This window comes from Colletotrichum fructicola (assembly GCF_000319635.2).
Source record: "Colletotrichum fructicola Nara gc5 chromosome Unknown KSG_Nara_v1_contig09, whole genome shotgun sequence".
In the NCBI taxonomy this organism is placed as follows: domain Eukaryota; kingdom Fungi; phylum Ascomycota; class Sordariomycetes; order Glomerellales; family Glomerellaceae; genus Colletotrichum; species Colletotrichum fructicola.
The window spans coordinates 2,666,648-2,681,896 of record NW_027094059.1 but is presented as its reverse complement, the minus strand read 5'-3'; the positions used below and the strand labels follow the sequence as shown (position 1 = coordinate 2,681,896).

At 50.1% G+C, this 15,249-nt stretch overlaps 5 protein-coding genes across 5 annotated transcripts; 1 reads left to right on the top strand and 4 right to left on the bottom strand.

Moving 5' to 3' along the window:
• Positions 1–783: 783 nt before the first annotated feature.
• CGGC5_v015039 (uncharacterized protein) lies at positions 784–1,041 on the bottom strand (the record flags this gene model as incomplete). Its single annotated transcript, XM_032026921.1, has 2 exons — positions 784–810; positions 865–1,041. The coding sequence occupies 2 exons, from the start codon at positions 1,039–1,041 to the stop codon at positions 784–786; spliced, it is 204 nt and encodes a 67-aa protein (XP_031876666.1).
• A 3,437-nt stretch (positions 1,042–4,478) lies between these two features.
• Positions 4,479–7,292, bottom strand: CGGC5_v015038 (Vegetative incompatibility protein HET-E-1; the record flags this gene model as incomplete). Its single annotated transcript, XM_066153193.1, has 2 exons — positions 4,479–6,596; positions 6,654–7,292. The coding sequence occupies 2 exons, from the start codon at positions 7,290–7,292 to the stop codon at positions 4,479–4,481; spliced, it is 2,757 nt and encodes a 918-aa protein (XP_066007402.1).
• Positions 7,293–7,870: 578 nt separating this feature from the next.
• CGGC5_v015037 (uncharacterized protein) lies at positions 7,871–9,265 on the bottom strand (the record flags this gene model as incomplete). Its single annotated transcript, XM_032026923.1, has 1 exon — positions 7,871–9,265. One exon carries the CDS (start codon positions 9,263–9,265, stop codon positions 7,871–7,873), a length of 1,395 nt encoding a protein of 464 aa, XP_031876664.1.
• Positions 9,266–12,517: 3,252 nt separating this feature from the next.
• On the top strand, positions 12,518–13,548 carry PXG3-0 (putative peroxygenase 3; the record flags this gene model as incomplete). The annotated part of the gene is made up of 5 exons (XM_032026924.1): positions 12,518–12,745; positions 12,791–13,015; positions 13,065–13,226; positions 13,283–13,375; positions 13,429–13,548. The coding sequence occupies 5 exons, from the start codon at positions 12,518–12,520 to the stop codon at positions 13,546–13,548; spliced, it is 828 nt and encodes a 275-aa protein (XP_031876659.1).
• Positions 13,549–13,747: 199 nt separating this feature from the next.
• Positions 13,748–14,919, bottom strand: CGGC5_v015035 (uncharacterized protein; the record flags this gene model as incomplete). Its single annotated transcript, XM_032026925.1, has 2 exons — positions 13,748–14,804; positions 14,897–14,919. The coding sequence occupies 2 exons, from the start codon at positions 14,917–14,919 to the stop codon at positions 13,748–13,750; spliced, it is 1,080 nt and encodes a 359-aa protein (XP_031876660.1).
• Positions 14,920–15,249: the final 330 nt, after the last annotated feature.

Below are 15,249 nucleotides of genomic sequence, written 5' to 3'. Positions count from 1 at the left end.
TGCTTCGTACAAGTTGAAGTACGAAGTGCTTCAACCAAATCCAAGTCCTGCGAAGGGCGTGCTTGCGGCGGTTCAACTGCACGACATATGGGGAAAGAAGACCGAAGTCACATGGGTATCAGGAGCTACGGAGCTTCCACCAGAGCATGAAACGAGCACCAAGGAGCAAGCTGTAGGATTTTGTCAAGGGCAAATTGCATCCTTACGAAAAATCAGCCAGGCTACAACCTCTTCCTTCTAGAAGGCTTTCTGACCTTTCCACATTGGCAGTGCACGATGCAAAGACTATCAGTTGTTGATTGAATAGCTTTGATCGTCGTCATAGACACTGGCTGCTGTGATTACGAAACTCAAGGCTCGGCACTGACTACAATTTCAATAATTCCATTTTCCAACTGGTAGCCTGTTGGTGTTTGCTATAGACTTTGAAGTGACGAAGACAGCTCGGCAAATTGAAACCCCCTTTCGTGACCGATGCTGAGATGGGTGTGAAGCGGTCTAGTCAACTACATTTGGAAACCATGTAGAGACAGCCTTTCTAGCCTGGTGGTGGTGATGGGTCTCTGGTCTGGTTGGGTGGTCTCGATCACAATTTGTATGGCCTCATCATTTTGTAAAATTGTCTTGTATCGGCTTTCTACCTATGATTCTATGCAGTTGCGTTGAGGACAGTGCGATTGTCGGAACTGCGGAAAGCTCTTGTACCTAGATACCTTAAATCAAGCTCCAATCAACCTTCCGACCAAAGCAATCTGACATGGCCCTGCAAGATTCTTGCATCGCTTAATCAGTGGGGCATCCAGAGGGGCACTTGGCGAGTGATTAGCTTGGATCCAAATTCATCCTATGAGCCCGGTTCCTTACGCATGACGCCTGACATTCGCCAGGAATATATGAACAGCAGCTGGGTTGGGAGGGGGTGTCGCCGCCCCTGGGGCGGCCAACGAGCTTCGGGTGCTCGAGGGCATTGGACTGCCTGATGGCCGGGTTGGCCATGGCCATAGCAGCAAAGAGAGTAACGATGGCAATCTTGAATTGCATTGTGAACTTTAGAGGCTGGTGTAGATAAAGTTGGGTTGTAAGATTGAACTTTGGGGCAGTGAAGGGATGAATTGAATGGGGTGGATGGCTTCCTTCAAACGCCAGATGATTTAGTTGGCCCCTTTTATGTTTATTGCTTCGGCTTCTTCGGCTCAACTCGATTCGTGCATTCTATGGTACTGTGTATGATGATTGAACACACAGGTTCAGGAGTTGACTACGACCATCTCGGATTTGACTTTTTTCAAGATTAAGCAGGAGTATAACTAAGTTCTGGAAGCTCGTAGTCATTTGCACTAGTACTGCCAATCATGCTGGTCGCAGCTTCCAACTCACACTCCCAGCCTCCGCAAAGGCGATTAAGCCTTGTTAAGATATGGCTCAATGACGATCATGTTTCGCGCAAGGACTTTGATTTCCAAGACGAGGAATTGTATGAAGCCACGTCATGCATCGTTGACGATAGCCTTTCGGTCTTGGTTTTCATTTCCGACTTAACTATGGTCTCATTTTGTTCTACATGCTGTATCAGAAGGTCCTTTTTCCCCGGCACGGGCATCGGTAGACTAATCTCAAGGTAGACAACCTATGCAAAACAGGTGCTGGACTTACTTCGGCATCACTCTCGTAGATACCGGTCAGGACGGTGACATCGACCATTGGCAGTCGCTTTTTCTTTGATCGGACCCGCAAACCTCTGTCGGCCAAATCGCACCGTCGTGTCCGAGAAAACATGAACCATGACTCAAGAAATTGATCAATCGTTTTGTCCGGTTCCCGGAATATCCGCCCGGCGTCCAACGGAGGTAATCGGTATGGAACTGCATACTAATGCCTTGAGACGAGGGCGGGGGGACGCCAGGTAGCCTGCGATCGAAGGACCCCCCCCCCCCCCCCCCCCCACCCCTCCAGGTCCTCGCAGGTGAGTACAATGGAGGACGCTACGCCCGCCAGGTCGCCTTACCGGCTTCAGTGGCCCACCGGCAATGTCAAGAAGCGTACGAGTCGGCTTGTACGGCAACTGATAAATGCATACTGACATGTCACTGCAAACTCATTTCAGACTGGTGGAACGGGTCATACGCCTCAACGCAGATTAAGATAGCACTACGTCTTAGTGATCGGCAAGGATCTTTACAGGCGATATTAGCACAGTTCAGGCATCTGGTCGTAGAGTCGGCAGTCGGTGCGTCTACTCGGTGGTAAACTACTGTAAAAGGTGCCAACCCGAAAGTTTAAGCCGAAGCAATGATGCATCTGTTCGCCCGAATTGATATTTACTACTTGCCAAGGCACGGTATTTGTAATAACCCAGTCTGAGATTTACCGTGTCTATTGTGAGATTGCCTCGCTAATGCGGGGGCGTGAAAGCTCCCGTCTCCCCAGTTTCCGTGAAAATTCCAGTACTATCTGTCGCCAAGTCGAGAGAAAAAACACTCGTTGCATTAGCTTGAGAACGGATATCAACATGTCATTCATTGTAATCCTCACGTAAATATACGGTTGTCGCGAAGACTTTCACTGAGTAGACCCTGAAGCCATTACTTTGAGAGTAGGTTCATACAGATCCCCTGGTCTATCATGGTGTTACTTGCGGCTTGGCTCCAGGCAAACCAATACCGCTGACCATGATATTGGGACCGCATGGGTCTCTGAAACCGTAGTCTCCGAGACCGTCATATCGGATAAACAGCCTTTGGTGGCTTTGTCTATAATGTCGGGGGCTGTGAAATCGATGCTAAAATTTGGATCCAAGACTGATATGACCTCGACTCCGCACAGTACCCGGCTGATGGGCGACGAACGCCGGCCCATGGATGGTGCAAGGGGGTGGGGTCCTCATTTGATTATACTTCAAATCGAACGCCTCCTGGGAATCGGGCCTTGATCTATTATTTACGAAACCTTTGAATTCTGTCAATGGGAATTTGCGAATGATTGAAAGCTACGCCAAGCGAAGCGACTATGCGCCGAGGATGATGTCAAATTGAATCATTCGTGGTGTAGGTACACGATGCACCGAAGTCCTGGCGCCATCGATTTGAAAGTTATTCCAGCGGCCTCGTACTTCTTACCGAGTGGGAAGACCTCAGAAGACTACAGTAAGCCCAACTACCTTATGTAGGAGTATTCGTCGTATTTTGTGAGAATACCAGGCGAATTTCTTTTTGTAGAATCATTCGCTCCCGCTGTCAGCAGCAACTCAACAATTGCCTCATGGCCATCATCTTCAGGCCTTGGACCTAGCCAAAGAGCAAGTCTCTCTTTCAAGTCAACTGGTTCCTTTGCTTTTCGAGCAAGCATCAACGCAGCGTGACCATCAAGGTCTTCCGTGTCCAACGAAGCGCCATGCCCAACAAGCGTCTCAACAACACGGTCAAACCCGGCTTTGGCGGCATGCATTAGAGGAGTACGAAGATCCATATCCTTATGATCCACATTCGCTCCCATGGAAATGAGCAAGTTCACTGTCTCAACCATCTTGGTGTTTGCATCCTCCTTTCGATCGCCCAATGAATAGCCAAATACGAGATATTGCTGTAGAGCTGTCTGTCTGTCCAAGCCCCTTAAAATGACATGGAAGAGAGGTGTTCGTCTGTTCAAATCAGACGCATTAACGTTTACTTTGCCAGTGTTCCACAGAACTTCGAGCTTATCCTTCGACAAGTGCTTGGCAGCTCGAGAGAATGGCGTCTGCTTGCTATTGCTTCGTTGATCTGGTTCAAGTTTGATCTCCGAAACAAGCCACTCAAGAACGTCCAGATTTCCCGCACTTTCTACTGCCCACCAAACCAGAGATCTTAGTTGAGCGTCGAGAGACGAAGGGTCGAATTTGTTCATTTTGTGAGTCGCCTTCAAGACGTCTAACTTGGTTTGGCGTGGTTGTGGCGAATGTGGGTCGCTGAGTACACCCCAAGAGACTATGATGGCCGTGAATGGGGACATCCTTTGAGACCCCCATTTAGTCTGGAAGTCAGAAATCATAGCTTGCGCTAATGAAGTTGCTGGTCTGATATATGCTCTCCTAATCGCCTTCAAGAAGTAGTCCCACAACCGATCATCCTCAAGGCCTACACAAGTACTGCTGTAGTCAAATAAGACATTGACGACATCTTCATGATCAAAGGCATGATCCACAACAGTTCTCATTTTCCAATCTCTGGTGTGAGGGTCTACCCTCGGATCTTGTAACAAAGCACGGACTGTTTGCAAATGCTCGAAGGCTGACGCAACCATTAGCGGCGTCAGTCGACACGCAGTGCTGTTGATAACCGAATCCCGAAAGTCTCGTTGTGCGTCATCGGATACATCCAAGGATAACAGTAAGCGAACCAAGTCGGTCTGTCCTTGTCTCGCAGCCCAGGACAAGGCAGTCCTTCCTCGTTCGTCGCGCTCGAGAATAATGTGTTCGTTCTTGGCATGAACAGTCCTGACAGCTAGCTCAAGGCCACAAATGACTGCAACAATGAGCGGTGTAGGTTTTTCAGGGGAACAATCCAATTCTCTTCCATATAATAAACATCTAACGAAGGAGACGACATGGCAGGGGCATCGGGAGGCATCTGTCTGTATCCCTTCATGAGAAGCCGTTTGGAGAACCAAGAATCAGAAGTTTCGCTGCAGCACGCCTCACACAGGGCTGTGGCAAGGACCTTTATCTCATCCTCAACTACATCACCGGAGTTCAAAACATGTGTCGGCCAGAAGAGGGCAGAATATTCGAAGAAGACATGGTGAGGATCAGGCTCCACTTTGCTGAGCGGGAGGCCTTGCATTGCCAAGCTTCCCATGCGTGAACCCAAATAACGCATGCATGCTTTGGCGAGGACTATACTCGATTCGGCACGCGCGAAGGTATGCTTCCAAGAAAAGGGACCCACAGACTCATTAGGCGTTCTGATTAGTCGGGGAACATTCGAGTCTGCCAAGTCGCGTGCCAGGAACTCCTTGGCCGTCTGATGGATGAAGTATATTTTGTCGTCGATGATCGTTACAAAAAGCCCACAAATGGCTCGCAGCGTCTCTCTAAATCGGCCCGGAGGCTCGAGCTTGATGCGTGAACTGAGGTGCTCGTTCGTCGACATGGCTAGGGCAACAGCCATCTCCTCCAGTGTCAGAGGTCTCACAGCAGCAATGACTATTTGAAGCACATTGCGAGCCTTCTCGATGTCCTGACAGCGGTTGAGGATCTTCTCGTAGAGCATGTCCAAACCTTTGGGCAGACCGGCTAAGATCTCAGCTGCCTTATCGGTCGTGAATGCGAGGACGTTCTCAATAACATCTAACACCATCTTTACCCACAGGTATGTCCTGTTCTTGGTTTTGGAAATCTCTTGCTGGAGAAATTGTGTCTCTAATGGTTCTAAAGGAATAGACTCGGTAATGCATTGTGTTCGACTCCGGGCGAAGACGTCGATCTCTTGTGATATCTTTGCCAGTTGCTCGTCATCCTCCCAGCGGAGGTGGATCTTCGGCCAGCTTTTCTCGAGCCGTCTAAACTGTCTTTGAATCATCATTTCTGGTCTCGAGGTGACAATGACTTTCAAACGCTGACGGTCGTCTGGGTTCATGTAAAACTTGTCGAGCGCCGAAATGAGTTTTCGTCGGTCGCTCTCCTCGCACTCGTCCAAAGCGTCAATCAAGCAACAAATATGGACGTCATTCTCCCCTGCAAGGGCAAAAAGCATCTCAAACAAGCTTGACGTGGATTCCGTTGATCGCTTTCCCTCATTAATGAACTGTGTCATACGTTTTGGGGTCAAGAGGGAAGGTCGATTTAGAAACAGCTGCCTGAGGATAGAACAGAGGGCGACTGGCACTGTCCTTTGGTCGGCAAAATCCTCTTTGAAGAAGAAATAGCAAAGAGCGCTGTCTCTGATCTTGTTCGGAAGAACTTCATCCACTAGGAATTTTGCCAGCACAGACTTTCCGCAACCAGGATCTGCGGATACCCAGAGAATGCTAGGTCGAGTTGAGTTCATCCACGCACGAAAGAGATCATGGTCAATAAACCATTCGCATGTTCCCACTGCTCTTTCCGGGTTGATATCCTTTCGATCACGGTAGGGACAGATGTCTAGCAGTCGCAGACACTCAGCTCTCTGCCTTTGCAACTGTTCCGATTCGACGATTTCGGCATAGGCCTTAGGTTCACTGTGGGTTGAAGGCTGTAGCTGGTTGTCGAGAAATGAGTGAAGCTTTTCGTCGGTGACCAAGTCGGCAAAAGCCCGACACTGGCCATCGAGATCCTTGATATCAGCCATGAGTGTCTTCCAGGTGTCTCCTCTGAAGGTGTCCCGAAAGAATTGGCTAGGCCTGCTCCTCTGAACGTAGGACAAAGCTCGAGCTTGGAACTCAAGAATCTTGGCGTATAGATTGACCAAATTATTTTCGAAGTCACGCTCCAGATCCCTAGCGGTGGCCTTGGAAACAGAGTCCACCTGTATTCTCGGTCGAAAGACGGTTTCCATCACGAGATATCTGCAGATGATCGAAGAAACTAGGTCAAGGCCTTTGAAAAGCTGCTCTCGCTGCTCGATCTGTCGGATGAGAAACTGTCCAGTGGTCAGTTAGTACGCTAACGTGTAGCACTTGATGGCTTGCGAACTTACGGTTAAAATCACAATCACACCGGCGCAAGCTACTGAGGCATGGGGGTCAGCTCTGGCAGCGCTGTTGATGAGGTCCTTCGCCGTGATGATATGTTTGGCCACGTTGTTGAAGTGTGGTTCAACCTCAACCGCGTGCTTGCCGGATCCGACCGTCATTTTACGGTTCTTGAGCTCCTCGGCTTTGGCGTTAAGAAGCTTAGCTGCTTGACCGGGCTGCAAGCCAAGGAACGGGGTTGCGCAGTCATCCATCTTGGAAGGCCCAATTTCTTCCTTCAAGGTTGCAGAATACTGTTCAATCAAGGATCGCTTCTCGGGGTCCGGGTCAGATTTGAGGACGTCTGCGGCTTTGGCCCAGAGATCGGGCAGGGCCCTCTCCCTGTCCTCGTTAGGCTTTGTGGCTGAGTGGATAGTGCGCGGTTCGAGAGGAGCTGTCGGGACATCTAGTAAGTTGCTCGATGTGCTTAAGCGACGAGAATCTCGGCTTCTTAACGAAATGGTAGAGGAACTTGGCGACGTCGATGGAATGCCCGGCTGGCTCGGTGCCTGATCTGGTGCGGGGGTATCAATCCGATCGGAGCTGTTGTTCTCGTCTTTTCCGGTGATTCTACCCCAGTAGCGCTGCCGCTTTGAGGAAGACATCGTAAAGAGATAGCATCAGGGTGTCAAAGTCTCCTTGCTGATGGTGTTGTTGACACGCTTCGACGTAAGCTAGACGCAGAAGCTTATGATGAGGGAGGTTGGAAGTGGCGGACCATTTTTCTCAGGCGACCGCGAACTCCGCGCTGTTGACAATAGCCTAGCTGGAAGAAGGAACGGCTGCGCGATTGGTTGCATGATGGGTCACAGCCTGCTTCCTGCATGTCTATTCTTGCCATCACGTCTGACAGCAAGAACGTTCAAAGGTCCAATAGCAATTCGCGTCTGACTGCCCAATCATCGGGTCCAAAATACTCAGTACAAAGCCAAGCCAAGCTTAAACAAACATTGAAAGTTCTGATCCAACCCAGTACGCCTCTCCATTCCACTGGGTATCATGCCAACCAACGTCCTGTCCAGAATGCCATCCATGCAATGCCAATACACCGTCCAAAAGCCAAGTATTACCTCTCCAATAGCACAAAACAGCCTTCTCAAATCATAGCAGTAGCTCTGCCGGACATGATCTCAACGGAGTCGTATGAGGTGATGGGGCCAGAGCGACGACGATGCTCACGCTCCTAGCGCTCGGATCGAGGAGTGTTGGTGGGGACTGCAGGGGCCGTGTCAATGACGGCAGTGATGGAGCTGACCTGCGACTGCGAGGTGGGGAGGAGAGAGACGTCAGTCCAGTAGTTGTCGATTTGCTCGTTGGTGTTGTTGCGGGGAATAGTAGCCATGATGTTCTCCTCGGTGACAACGTAGTTGTCGGGATGATCGACGGCCTGTGCAACTGTCGCCTCCTCGGGGATCTCGGTGATTTGAACTGCGTGAGGTGCAGAGTCAACCTTATCCGACTGCTGCATGCTCTGAATCCGCTGTTCGCGTTGGGAGGCAGCGCCGAGGGTGCGTCGGTGCTCAATCTCGCGGGGGCTAGCCGGGATGTGAGTCTCGTTGCAGGCCCTGGGCATAATGGATCGGCCTCTGCTCTCTTCGTCGACGTGAACGGACCTGCGAAAACGGAACATGAGAATCCAGATGACGGAGGTGAATGCGAAAAGGCAAAGGCTGATAATCTCCCAGATGGCAAGCCAGAAAGGTGTTCTCTTGGTGAAGTGCTGAATAGTAGCGAAGATGGTCGTGGCGATGGTAAAGTTGATGAGGAAGAACAAAGCGAAGAGGGTGCATCCATAGAACATGTCCTTCTGAGTGCTGATGCGTTGGTACCACCAAGTCTTGGGCTTGATAGCACTGTTTCGCTTGCCATGGCTGCTGCGGAGGCCAAACTTGAGGAGTCGGCGGCTCCAGTCGAAGAAGTTGCCGCTGCGATTCTTGCGAGGCTGAGGAGCATCGGGTGCCGGCCCAGCGGGGCGGAATGGGGTCTCGACCAGCTGGGGGAAGTGGCGGATCTGGTGAGGAGTATGAGGCAAGTGAAGGCTGAGGTTCGCGGGATGAAGAGCGAGCATGCGAGCGTGGGGATGGTTGATCTGAAACTCATCAAGCGACTCGGTCATGCTGACTTCAGGAGGATGGCTGCGTCTGACATCCAGCCACCGCGTTGTCGATGCCGTCACGCTGCGGGTCATGGGGACCATGACGGAGGGGCGCGGGGTCGCATTCTGGAAAGGCCAACGAGGAGTTCCCAGGGTCGCGTTCGAAGATCTGGGGACCGAGAGAGGCTGCCTTGGGAAGATCATCGACTCTCCGCGGACGTTAGTGGGAGTATCGTCATTGATCTGCAGATCCGAGGACTCGGTCGAAACGGACGAAGGAGGCGTAGGGGTCGCAGGACGAGGCTCAAGCTTGTCCTCCTTGTTGGACTCCTCAGAGACGCTGTCGCAGTTGGCCTCAACGATTTTCGGGGTCGCAGGAAGCTTGAAAGACGTGAACTCCTCAACCGAGGGGTAGGCCACGCCCTGGCTAGCAACAGCGGTCGTGGCCGTGCTGAAGGAGGCTTGGCCTGGAAGGGGGGACATGGTTAAGATGATATTATCGTGATACCAAAAGAATGTAAGAATTGACGTGCGCGCCGTGTGATTGCAGCTGTGCAAAAGCGAAAGACTGAAGATACTGGCGATCACCAAAAGAGTGTGTTGTGAGGAAGTGAGAGTGGTGAGGGAGAAGAAGAAAGAGCGTGCGGAAGGCAAAGTCAAAAAAGAAGGTGGGTGGTGAAAACTCTTTTGCCCTGTGTGGGTAAACAAAAGAAGTTGAGGAAGGATTGTGTTCTCTGGAGTTGTTCAGAGGAAGGAGCGACTTGACGTGAGGCTGATGTCGACACGACGTTGGTACAAAGGCCAGGATGGAGGAAGGAGCGAGGCCCAGGTGCTGAGGCAGGTGCAGCCCAGCAGAATTATTCCATGATGCAACTTGTGTTTTTTACATCACCATCATGTAGAAAAATGAGTGAATTGGCGTATAATACATCCAACAGAAGATTCCGGCAGTTGCTCTTGAAGCCACCGTCTTGACACAAGCAAGAGACACGGCCCCCAACCACAGAAGCGGGTGAAGTGAGGTTATCGCGAGGAAAGAAAGGAACAGGGCGCCAGCCCGGACGCCCCCCGATTAATATTGCAGTCCATTGACTCAATTCCAAACCAACCCTGGAATGTTTCGTTGCCCACAGCAATTATCCTACGTTCCATGCCACCGCAACAGGTAAAAACGGTGTAAGTTTTGTTGTCGTGTCTCAGATATTTTCCTCCAGATTGGGTCAAGCCTTGACGGTCAACTTCGGCTACATGGTTTCCAGAGGTGCACCCCACGTGGTGGGGGCCGGTGATCGACACAGATCATTGAATAATGGGTCGACCCCGGATTTTTGAACAGACGCATGCGGCCTTGGGTTGGTTCTTTGTTTACGAGATTGCGGCGGTGGAACGTATGGTGGTCTGAGGTATGTTATCGGTTGAGTCGGGATCTTGTCAACAGAGCGGGCCGAGATGAAGAGGAATTGCCGAGCCCAGGCGGCGCAGGTCGGAGGAAACCGAGTCTGTTTCGGCAAGAAGTACCGCCCAGATTCAGATTGAGGCGTTGGACAAGACTTTAAAATCGAGGCCATCAAATCTTCACGTGTGTAATATCCTATACGTAAGGTTTTCTTTCTTCCCTTCTAACTTTTCTTCTTCGTAGTTTACCACTTAGAGGCGTACCTTACTAACTACTATATAACTCTTATAGGGAAATATTTAAGAACTAGAATAGTTTATAGAGAAACCTCTATAGTTACTTATAGAGGTATATAAAGAAAATAAAAATCACTTTAATTAGAAAAGGTAAATATCTCTTTTTTTATATTATTATAATTCATTATTTTAAAATACTAAAATACTATGATATTTATTACTTCTATAACTACTACTTTAAGAATAATAATAACTTTATTTAATTTATTAGAGAAAAAGAAAATAATATTTATAAGTTTATTTTCTTTAGAATTATAATATATTTAAAAACATATTAGTTATTCTTCCATTACTTATAAATATATATTATCTTCTACTAATATAGCTATAATAATTTATTTGTTTTAAAATATTTAATAAATTTAAAGATATTATTAAAATATTTAAAAAATAATACAATAATTAATAATTAGTATTATAAAACAAACTAATTAACTGAACTATTCAAGATAAAAGAGTTTATTAGTAGAACTTAAAATAGTATTAACTATAGTTTATGTAAGGGTCTAGGACAAGGTCGGTGCCATTGGTCTAGCCTACTACTACGAGCATTCCAAGTGTTACGGTCAGCTATCCGACAGTAGGGTCTGCTAACAGAAGCTGGGGATTGAGACGTAATAACAGTACACTTAGGTCGTGGTCTGGGTAGTAGGTCGTAGGCTGATAGTAGATCGATCGTCAGAGGCTAAGGTGATCAGTCTTAGGCTCAACAAGTAATTCGCAGTGAAGGTAAGCTGAGAGTATCCGTGAGGATGAATACTAAGTTGATTGCTGAAGAGCTATGGAAGTCTGACCATGAGCCAGGCTCAGGGTCATACTATATACAAGTCTAATTCCGAACATGTTCCTTTGTACCTTGGGTCGATCTGGATCATTCTGATCCAGAATGATCGTTCGGCCCCCAAGTCGTGTTGGATCATATTGATCCAATATGATCGTTATCTTATCGTCACGTGACTTGGACCATAGTTCTTCCGTTTACCGAGTGAGTCCCTGTTGTTCCCGTGATCCTGCAGTACAAATGTCCTGTCCTAGCCGCCCGCTGCCTAAGTGGGTTGGTTATCTGTTATTCCTGCATATCGGGTCGTAACACCAAGCTGGAGGAAAGAAGAACCATTCTGGGAAAGAGTGGTGCCCTTCTCATCTTTAAATACATGTGAGTCTTCTTCCAGAAGCTTCCATTGAGTATGGGCCGACAAGGTTCTCATAACCTTCCACGATATTCTGTAACCTTCCAAAGTATTCCATAGCTGAGGGTCTAGCCGAAGCTTCATATCGGTCCATAGACCGTGACAGTTTAATAGAGTAGTAGTGAATACAAATAGTAAAATATACAGGGAGTAGTTAGAATAAGGGGAACCTTTTATATATCTCTAGTTATATAAAAATTTATAAAAGAATTCTTTATAAACTATACGTAAAGTATTTCTTCGCACTAGTGATAGTGCTTTCTAGCTCTAAGAGCATTACCTAGCGAAATGTGGAGCTTGAAAGTCACCAACCTGCCGGGCTGCCAGTTGAGCAAGTTTTCGTAGCCAGATTTTCGCTTTTCTGTGATGAAGTAAAGTCGAACAGGAGAAGTGGCATCAAGACCGCTTGATGAAGAACATCGTGGATCCATGCGTGATGCAGAGGCCGAGCGGAGATGTCCCGCACTCTGCCGGCGGAACCCCACTTCAACGGAAACACCGGTGCAGATCCCGTCACCGGGTGCCCAAAACGCGGCCCGAAGTGCTTCCCCCCAAGTTTTCCTGGAAAATTGGTATCAAAAGTTCACACTTCCTCGAAAGAATACCAAGCCTGGGAGTTTGATTCATGTCATTGCAATGAAGCCCAGCCTTTTAGGGAGGCTTCCTCCAAGCCAAATGATGAGTCAATGACATCATCCAACACCGATGCCATGATGTCACTCAACAATCTGACGCCGCGTTCATCGAGGAATGCTTGTGAAAGTGCGCCTGGATATTAAATACTTCGCAATGGCCATGCAAAGCCATGTTCTTGTCGTTTTTTACAAATTTCCCGCAATCGACGTCTCGCACCATGCATGGACCGAAGTCTACAACGATCATTCACGAGAAGGAAGGTGCGGACGGCTACGGCCCCGCCTTCGCGACTGCCGTTCCCAATTGCCCAGCCACATACCGCCGACCCCCGGCGGTCAACGCGGGCAGAACAATCGAGGCGGCTGGTGTGGCGCATGCCAACTTCGCGCCGTCGGTTGGAAAGCCGCGAGGAAGCGAGGACTACTCCGAGAACTTAAGTGACTATGTAAGGCTTCGAAATCAGCTGTAGGATTGAGCTAACTCGTATCAGACCGTTCTGCAACAACATGTCCTCTTCTGGGATCGCAACAACGACGGCATCATCACCCCCATCGATGTCTGGGTCGGCTTCCGCGACCTGGGCTTCAACATACCGACTTGTCTTCTGGCGTGTACCGTGATCCCATTCGCATTTTCGTACGGGACCGTGATGCAGCACTCGTACTTTCCCGACCCGTTCTTCCGGCTATACGTTGATGGCATGCACAAGGCGAAGGTAGGCCTTCCTCTCTGCCGCAAAGAGGGTATGTCTGACTTGGACACAGCATGGCTCCGACTCGGGCGTCTACGATAGCGAAGGTCGCTTCGTCCCCCAAAGATTCGAAGACATTTTCGCAAACTGCAGTGCGAGGAAAGATAATACCTTAACTTTCAGAGAGGTCTTTGACTTGATGAGCAGGAATCGCTGTGCCGTTGACCCGTTTGGGGTAGGTCATCCCGAGATGCCCATCAGTCAAAGCTTCGCGACTAACTCTGTGATTAGTGGCTCGCTTCCTTCTTCGAATGGGTCACAACATGGATGCTGCTGGCCGACGACGGAAAGGTTCACAAGGAGGATCTGCGGAGGGTATACGACGTAAGTCTCCGATTGAGTTGTTCTCATCCACTTCTGACTTCGTGCTTCTTCAGGGATCGTTGTTCTGGGACATTCGAGAGAAAAGGCGCTCTGGCGAAGGTTGGAAACAGGGATGGGGACTCGGTGGCGATAGCTTCATCGGCTATCGGAAGAGGATTGGTATTCATCTGTAAACTTTGCCAGGCCGCCAGAGCCTCCTTGATGGACAGATTTCTAATGGACCAACGTGCGGCGTCACTCGGATCACGTCGTTTGATTTTCATGCCATTCAATTCTGATCCCATGCCAACTATCGACGCCCAAACTCTGATGCTTGTACTCACACATACCCAGTACCCAGACTCCAAAACTCCAACCCCCCCATTCGTCACCTCACTTCTTCTCCGCCCACCCCCCCTTCTTGTAAACGCCGCCAGTCTTCAAACATTTCGTACCCTTTCCTTCAGCCGCAGCCTGAGCCCGCTGCGCCTGCTGCTCATTGTTACTCGGCCGTCCACTGACCAAATTCATCTCCACGTCCGCCCGCTCCAGCTGCCTCAAAACCTGCGCGCGGATATTGATGTGAAAGAGCACCTTTTTCTTGTGCTGCACAGCCCACACAAACATCACGATCGCGCCCACAAAGCCCACCGCGCTGCAGGCCATCCACGCCCACCACCCCGCGCCCATCTCCGGCTCCCCGCCGCGGCCGCCGTCCGCGACGACCACGATGATGGACGCGAGGAAGCTGACCATCAGGGCGATGCCGACGAGCAGGATCGTGCGGTAGGTCGACTTCTTCGCCACGAGCCGGCCGTTACCCGTCTCGTCACCGAAGGCTCTAACCCGGTGCAGACCGAGGATGCGGTCGAGCTTGTCCCAGAAGGTCGTCTTCTTCTTCTCTTTTTTGGCAGGCGTGGTGTTGGTGGCGTCGGTAGCCTTCGGGGCTGGTCTAGTCCGAGTGTCGACAACTTGCAGGTGGTGAGGGGACTGGATGTTGACGGTCTTGGCGGTGGGGACGTTGCTGCTGGGGCCCGCCTCCGGGTCTGTGTTCTTAACGCGGATGGAGGGGATGTTGGGGTCTGTCGAGACGATGTTGTCGGTTGCAACGGCTGGTTCCGGGAGGGGCCAGTCTTCGGCAGTGAGTTGAAAGGGAGAGTTGTTCGCGTAGGAAGTGCGGTTGCGGCGGGGGATGTTGAGGGGCTCGCAGGGTGGGAAGGGGTTGGGCTTGGGACGACCGTTCTTGAGCTTCATCATTCGCTCTGCGAGTCTGTTTATGCCGGCGTTGACTTTGGTGGGAGTCGGAGGGACCTCAGAGCCGGTGGCCTTGTTCGGGTCTGTGATCTTTGGAGCAGTGGGCGCGTCGTCGGTCTTGACTCCCAAGTCCTTGGCGGCCTCGACTGGGGCATCTTGAGGGTTGGCGGCCATGTCGATGGCGGCCTGTGGCTTTCTAGGGGTTGTCAGTTACGTCGTTCGAAAAATCAAAGAAGGTTGAATTCGCTGGGAGAAGGGGGCACTGATGGTACTGATGGAGCAACTTACGGGGACTCTTGGCTGTCGGCCATTTTGTAGGCTTGGTCTCCTTTGATCGGCCTGCTGCGAACAATGCTTTGTGAGCTTCCCTGGCAGACAGACAGTCCGCGACGGGGTCAAAGGGGCGTCACACTAACGTATGTGTTGAGACAATGCGAGGGAGTGGGAACAATGCCTCGATGGAAGGTTTTCGAAGTTCCTTCAAAGCTGCGATGTTCTTTGATAAGTGGCAACGAGAGTCAAGAAAAGCTCTCTGTGAGATTTTGAGGTTTGAAGTTGGAAAGAGGGAAGAGAGGAGAATATTCGAAATTAGTTTTTGAGGGACAGGGCGAGAGGTGTCACATGACGCCCCAGCCGCATGG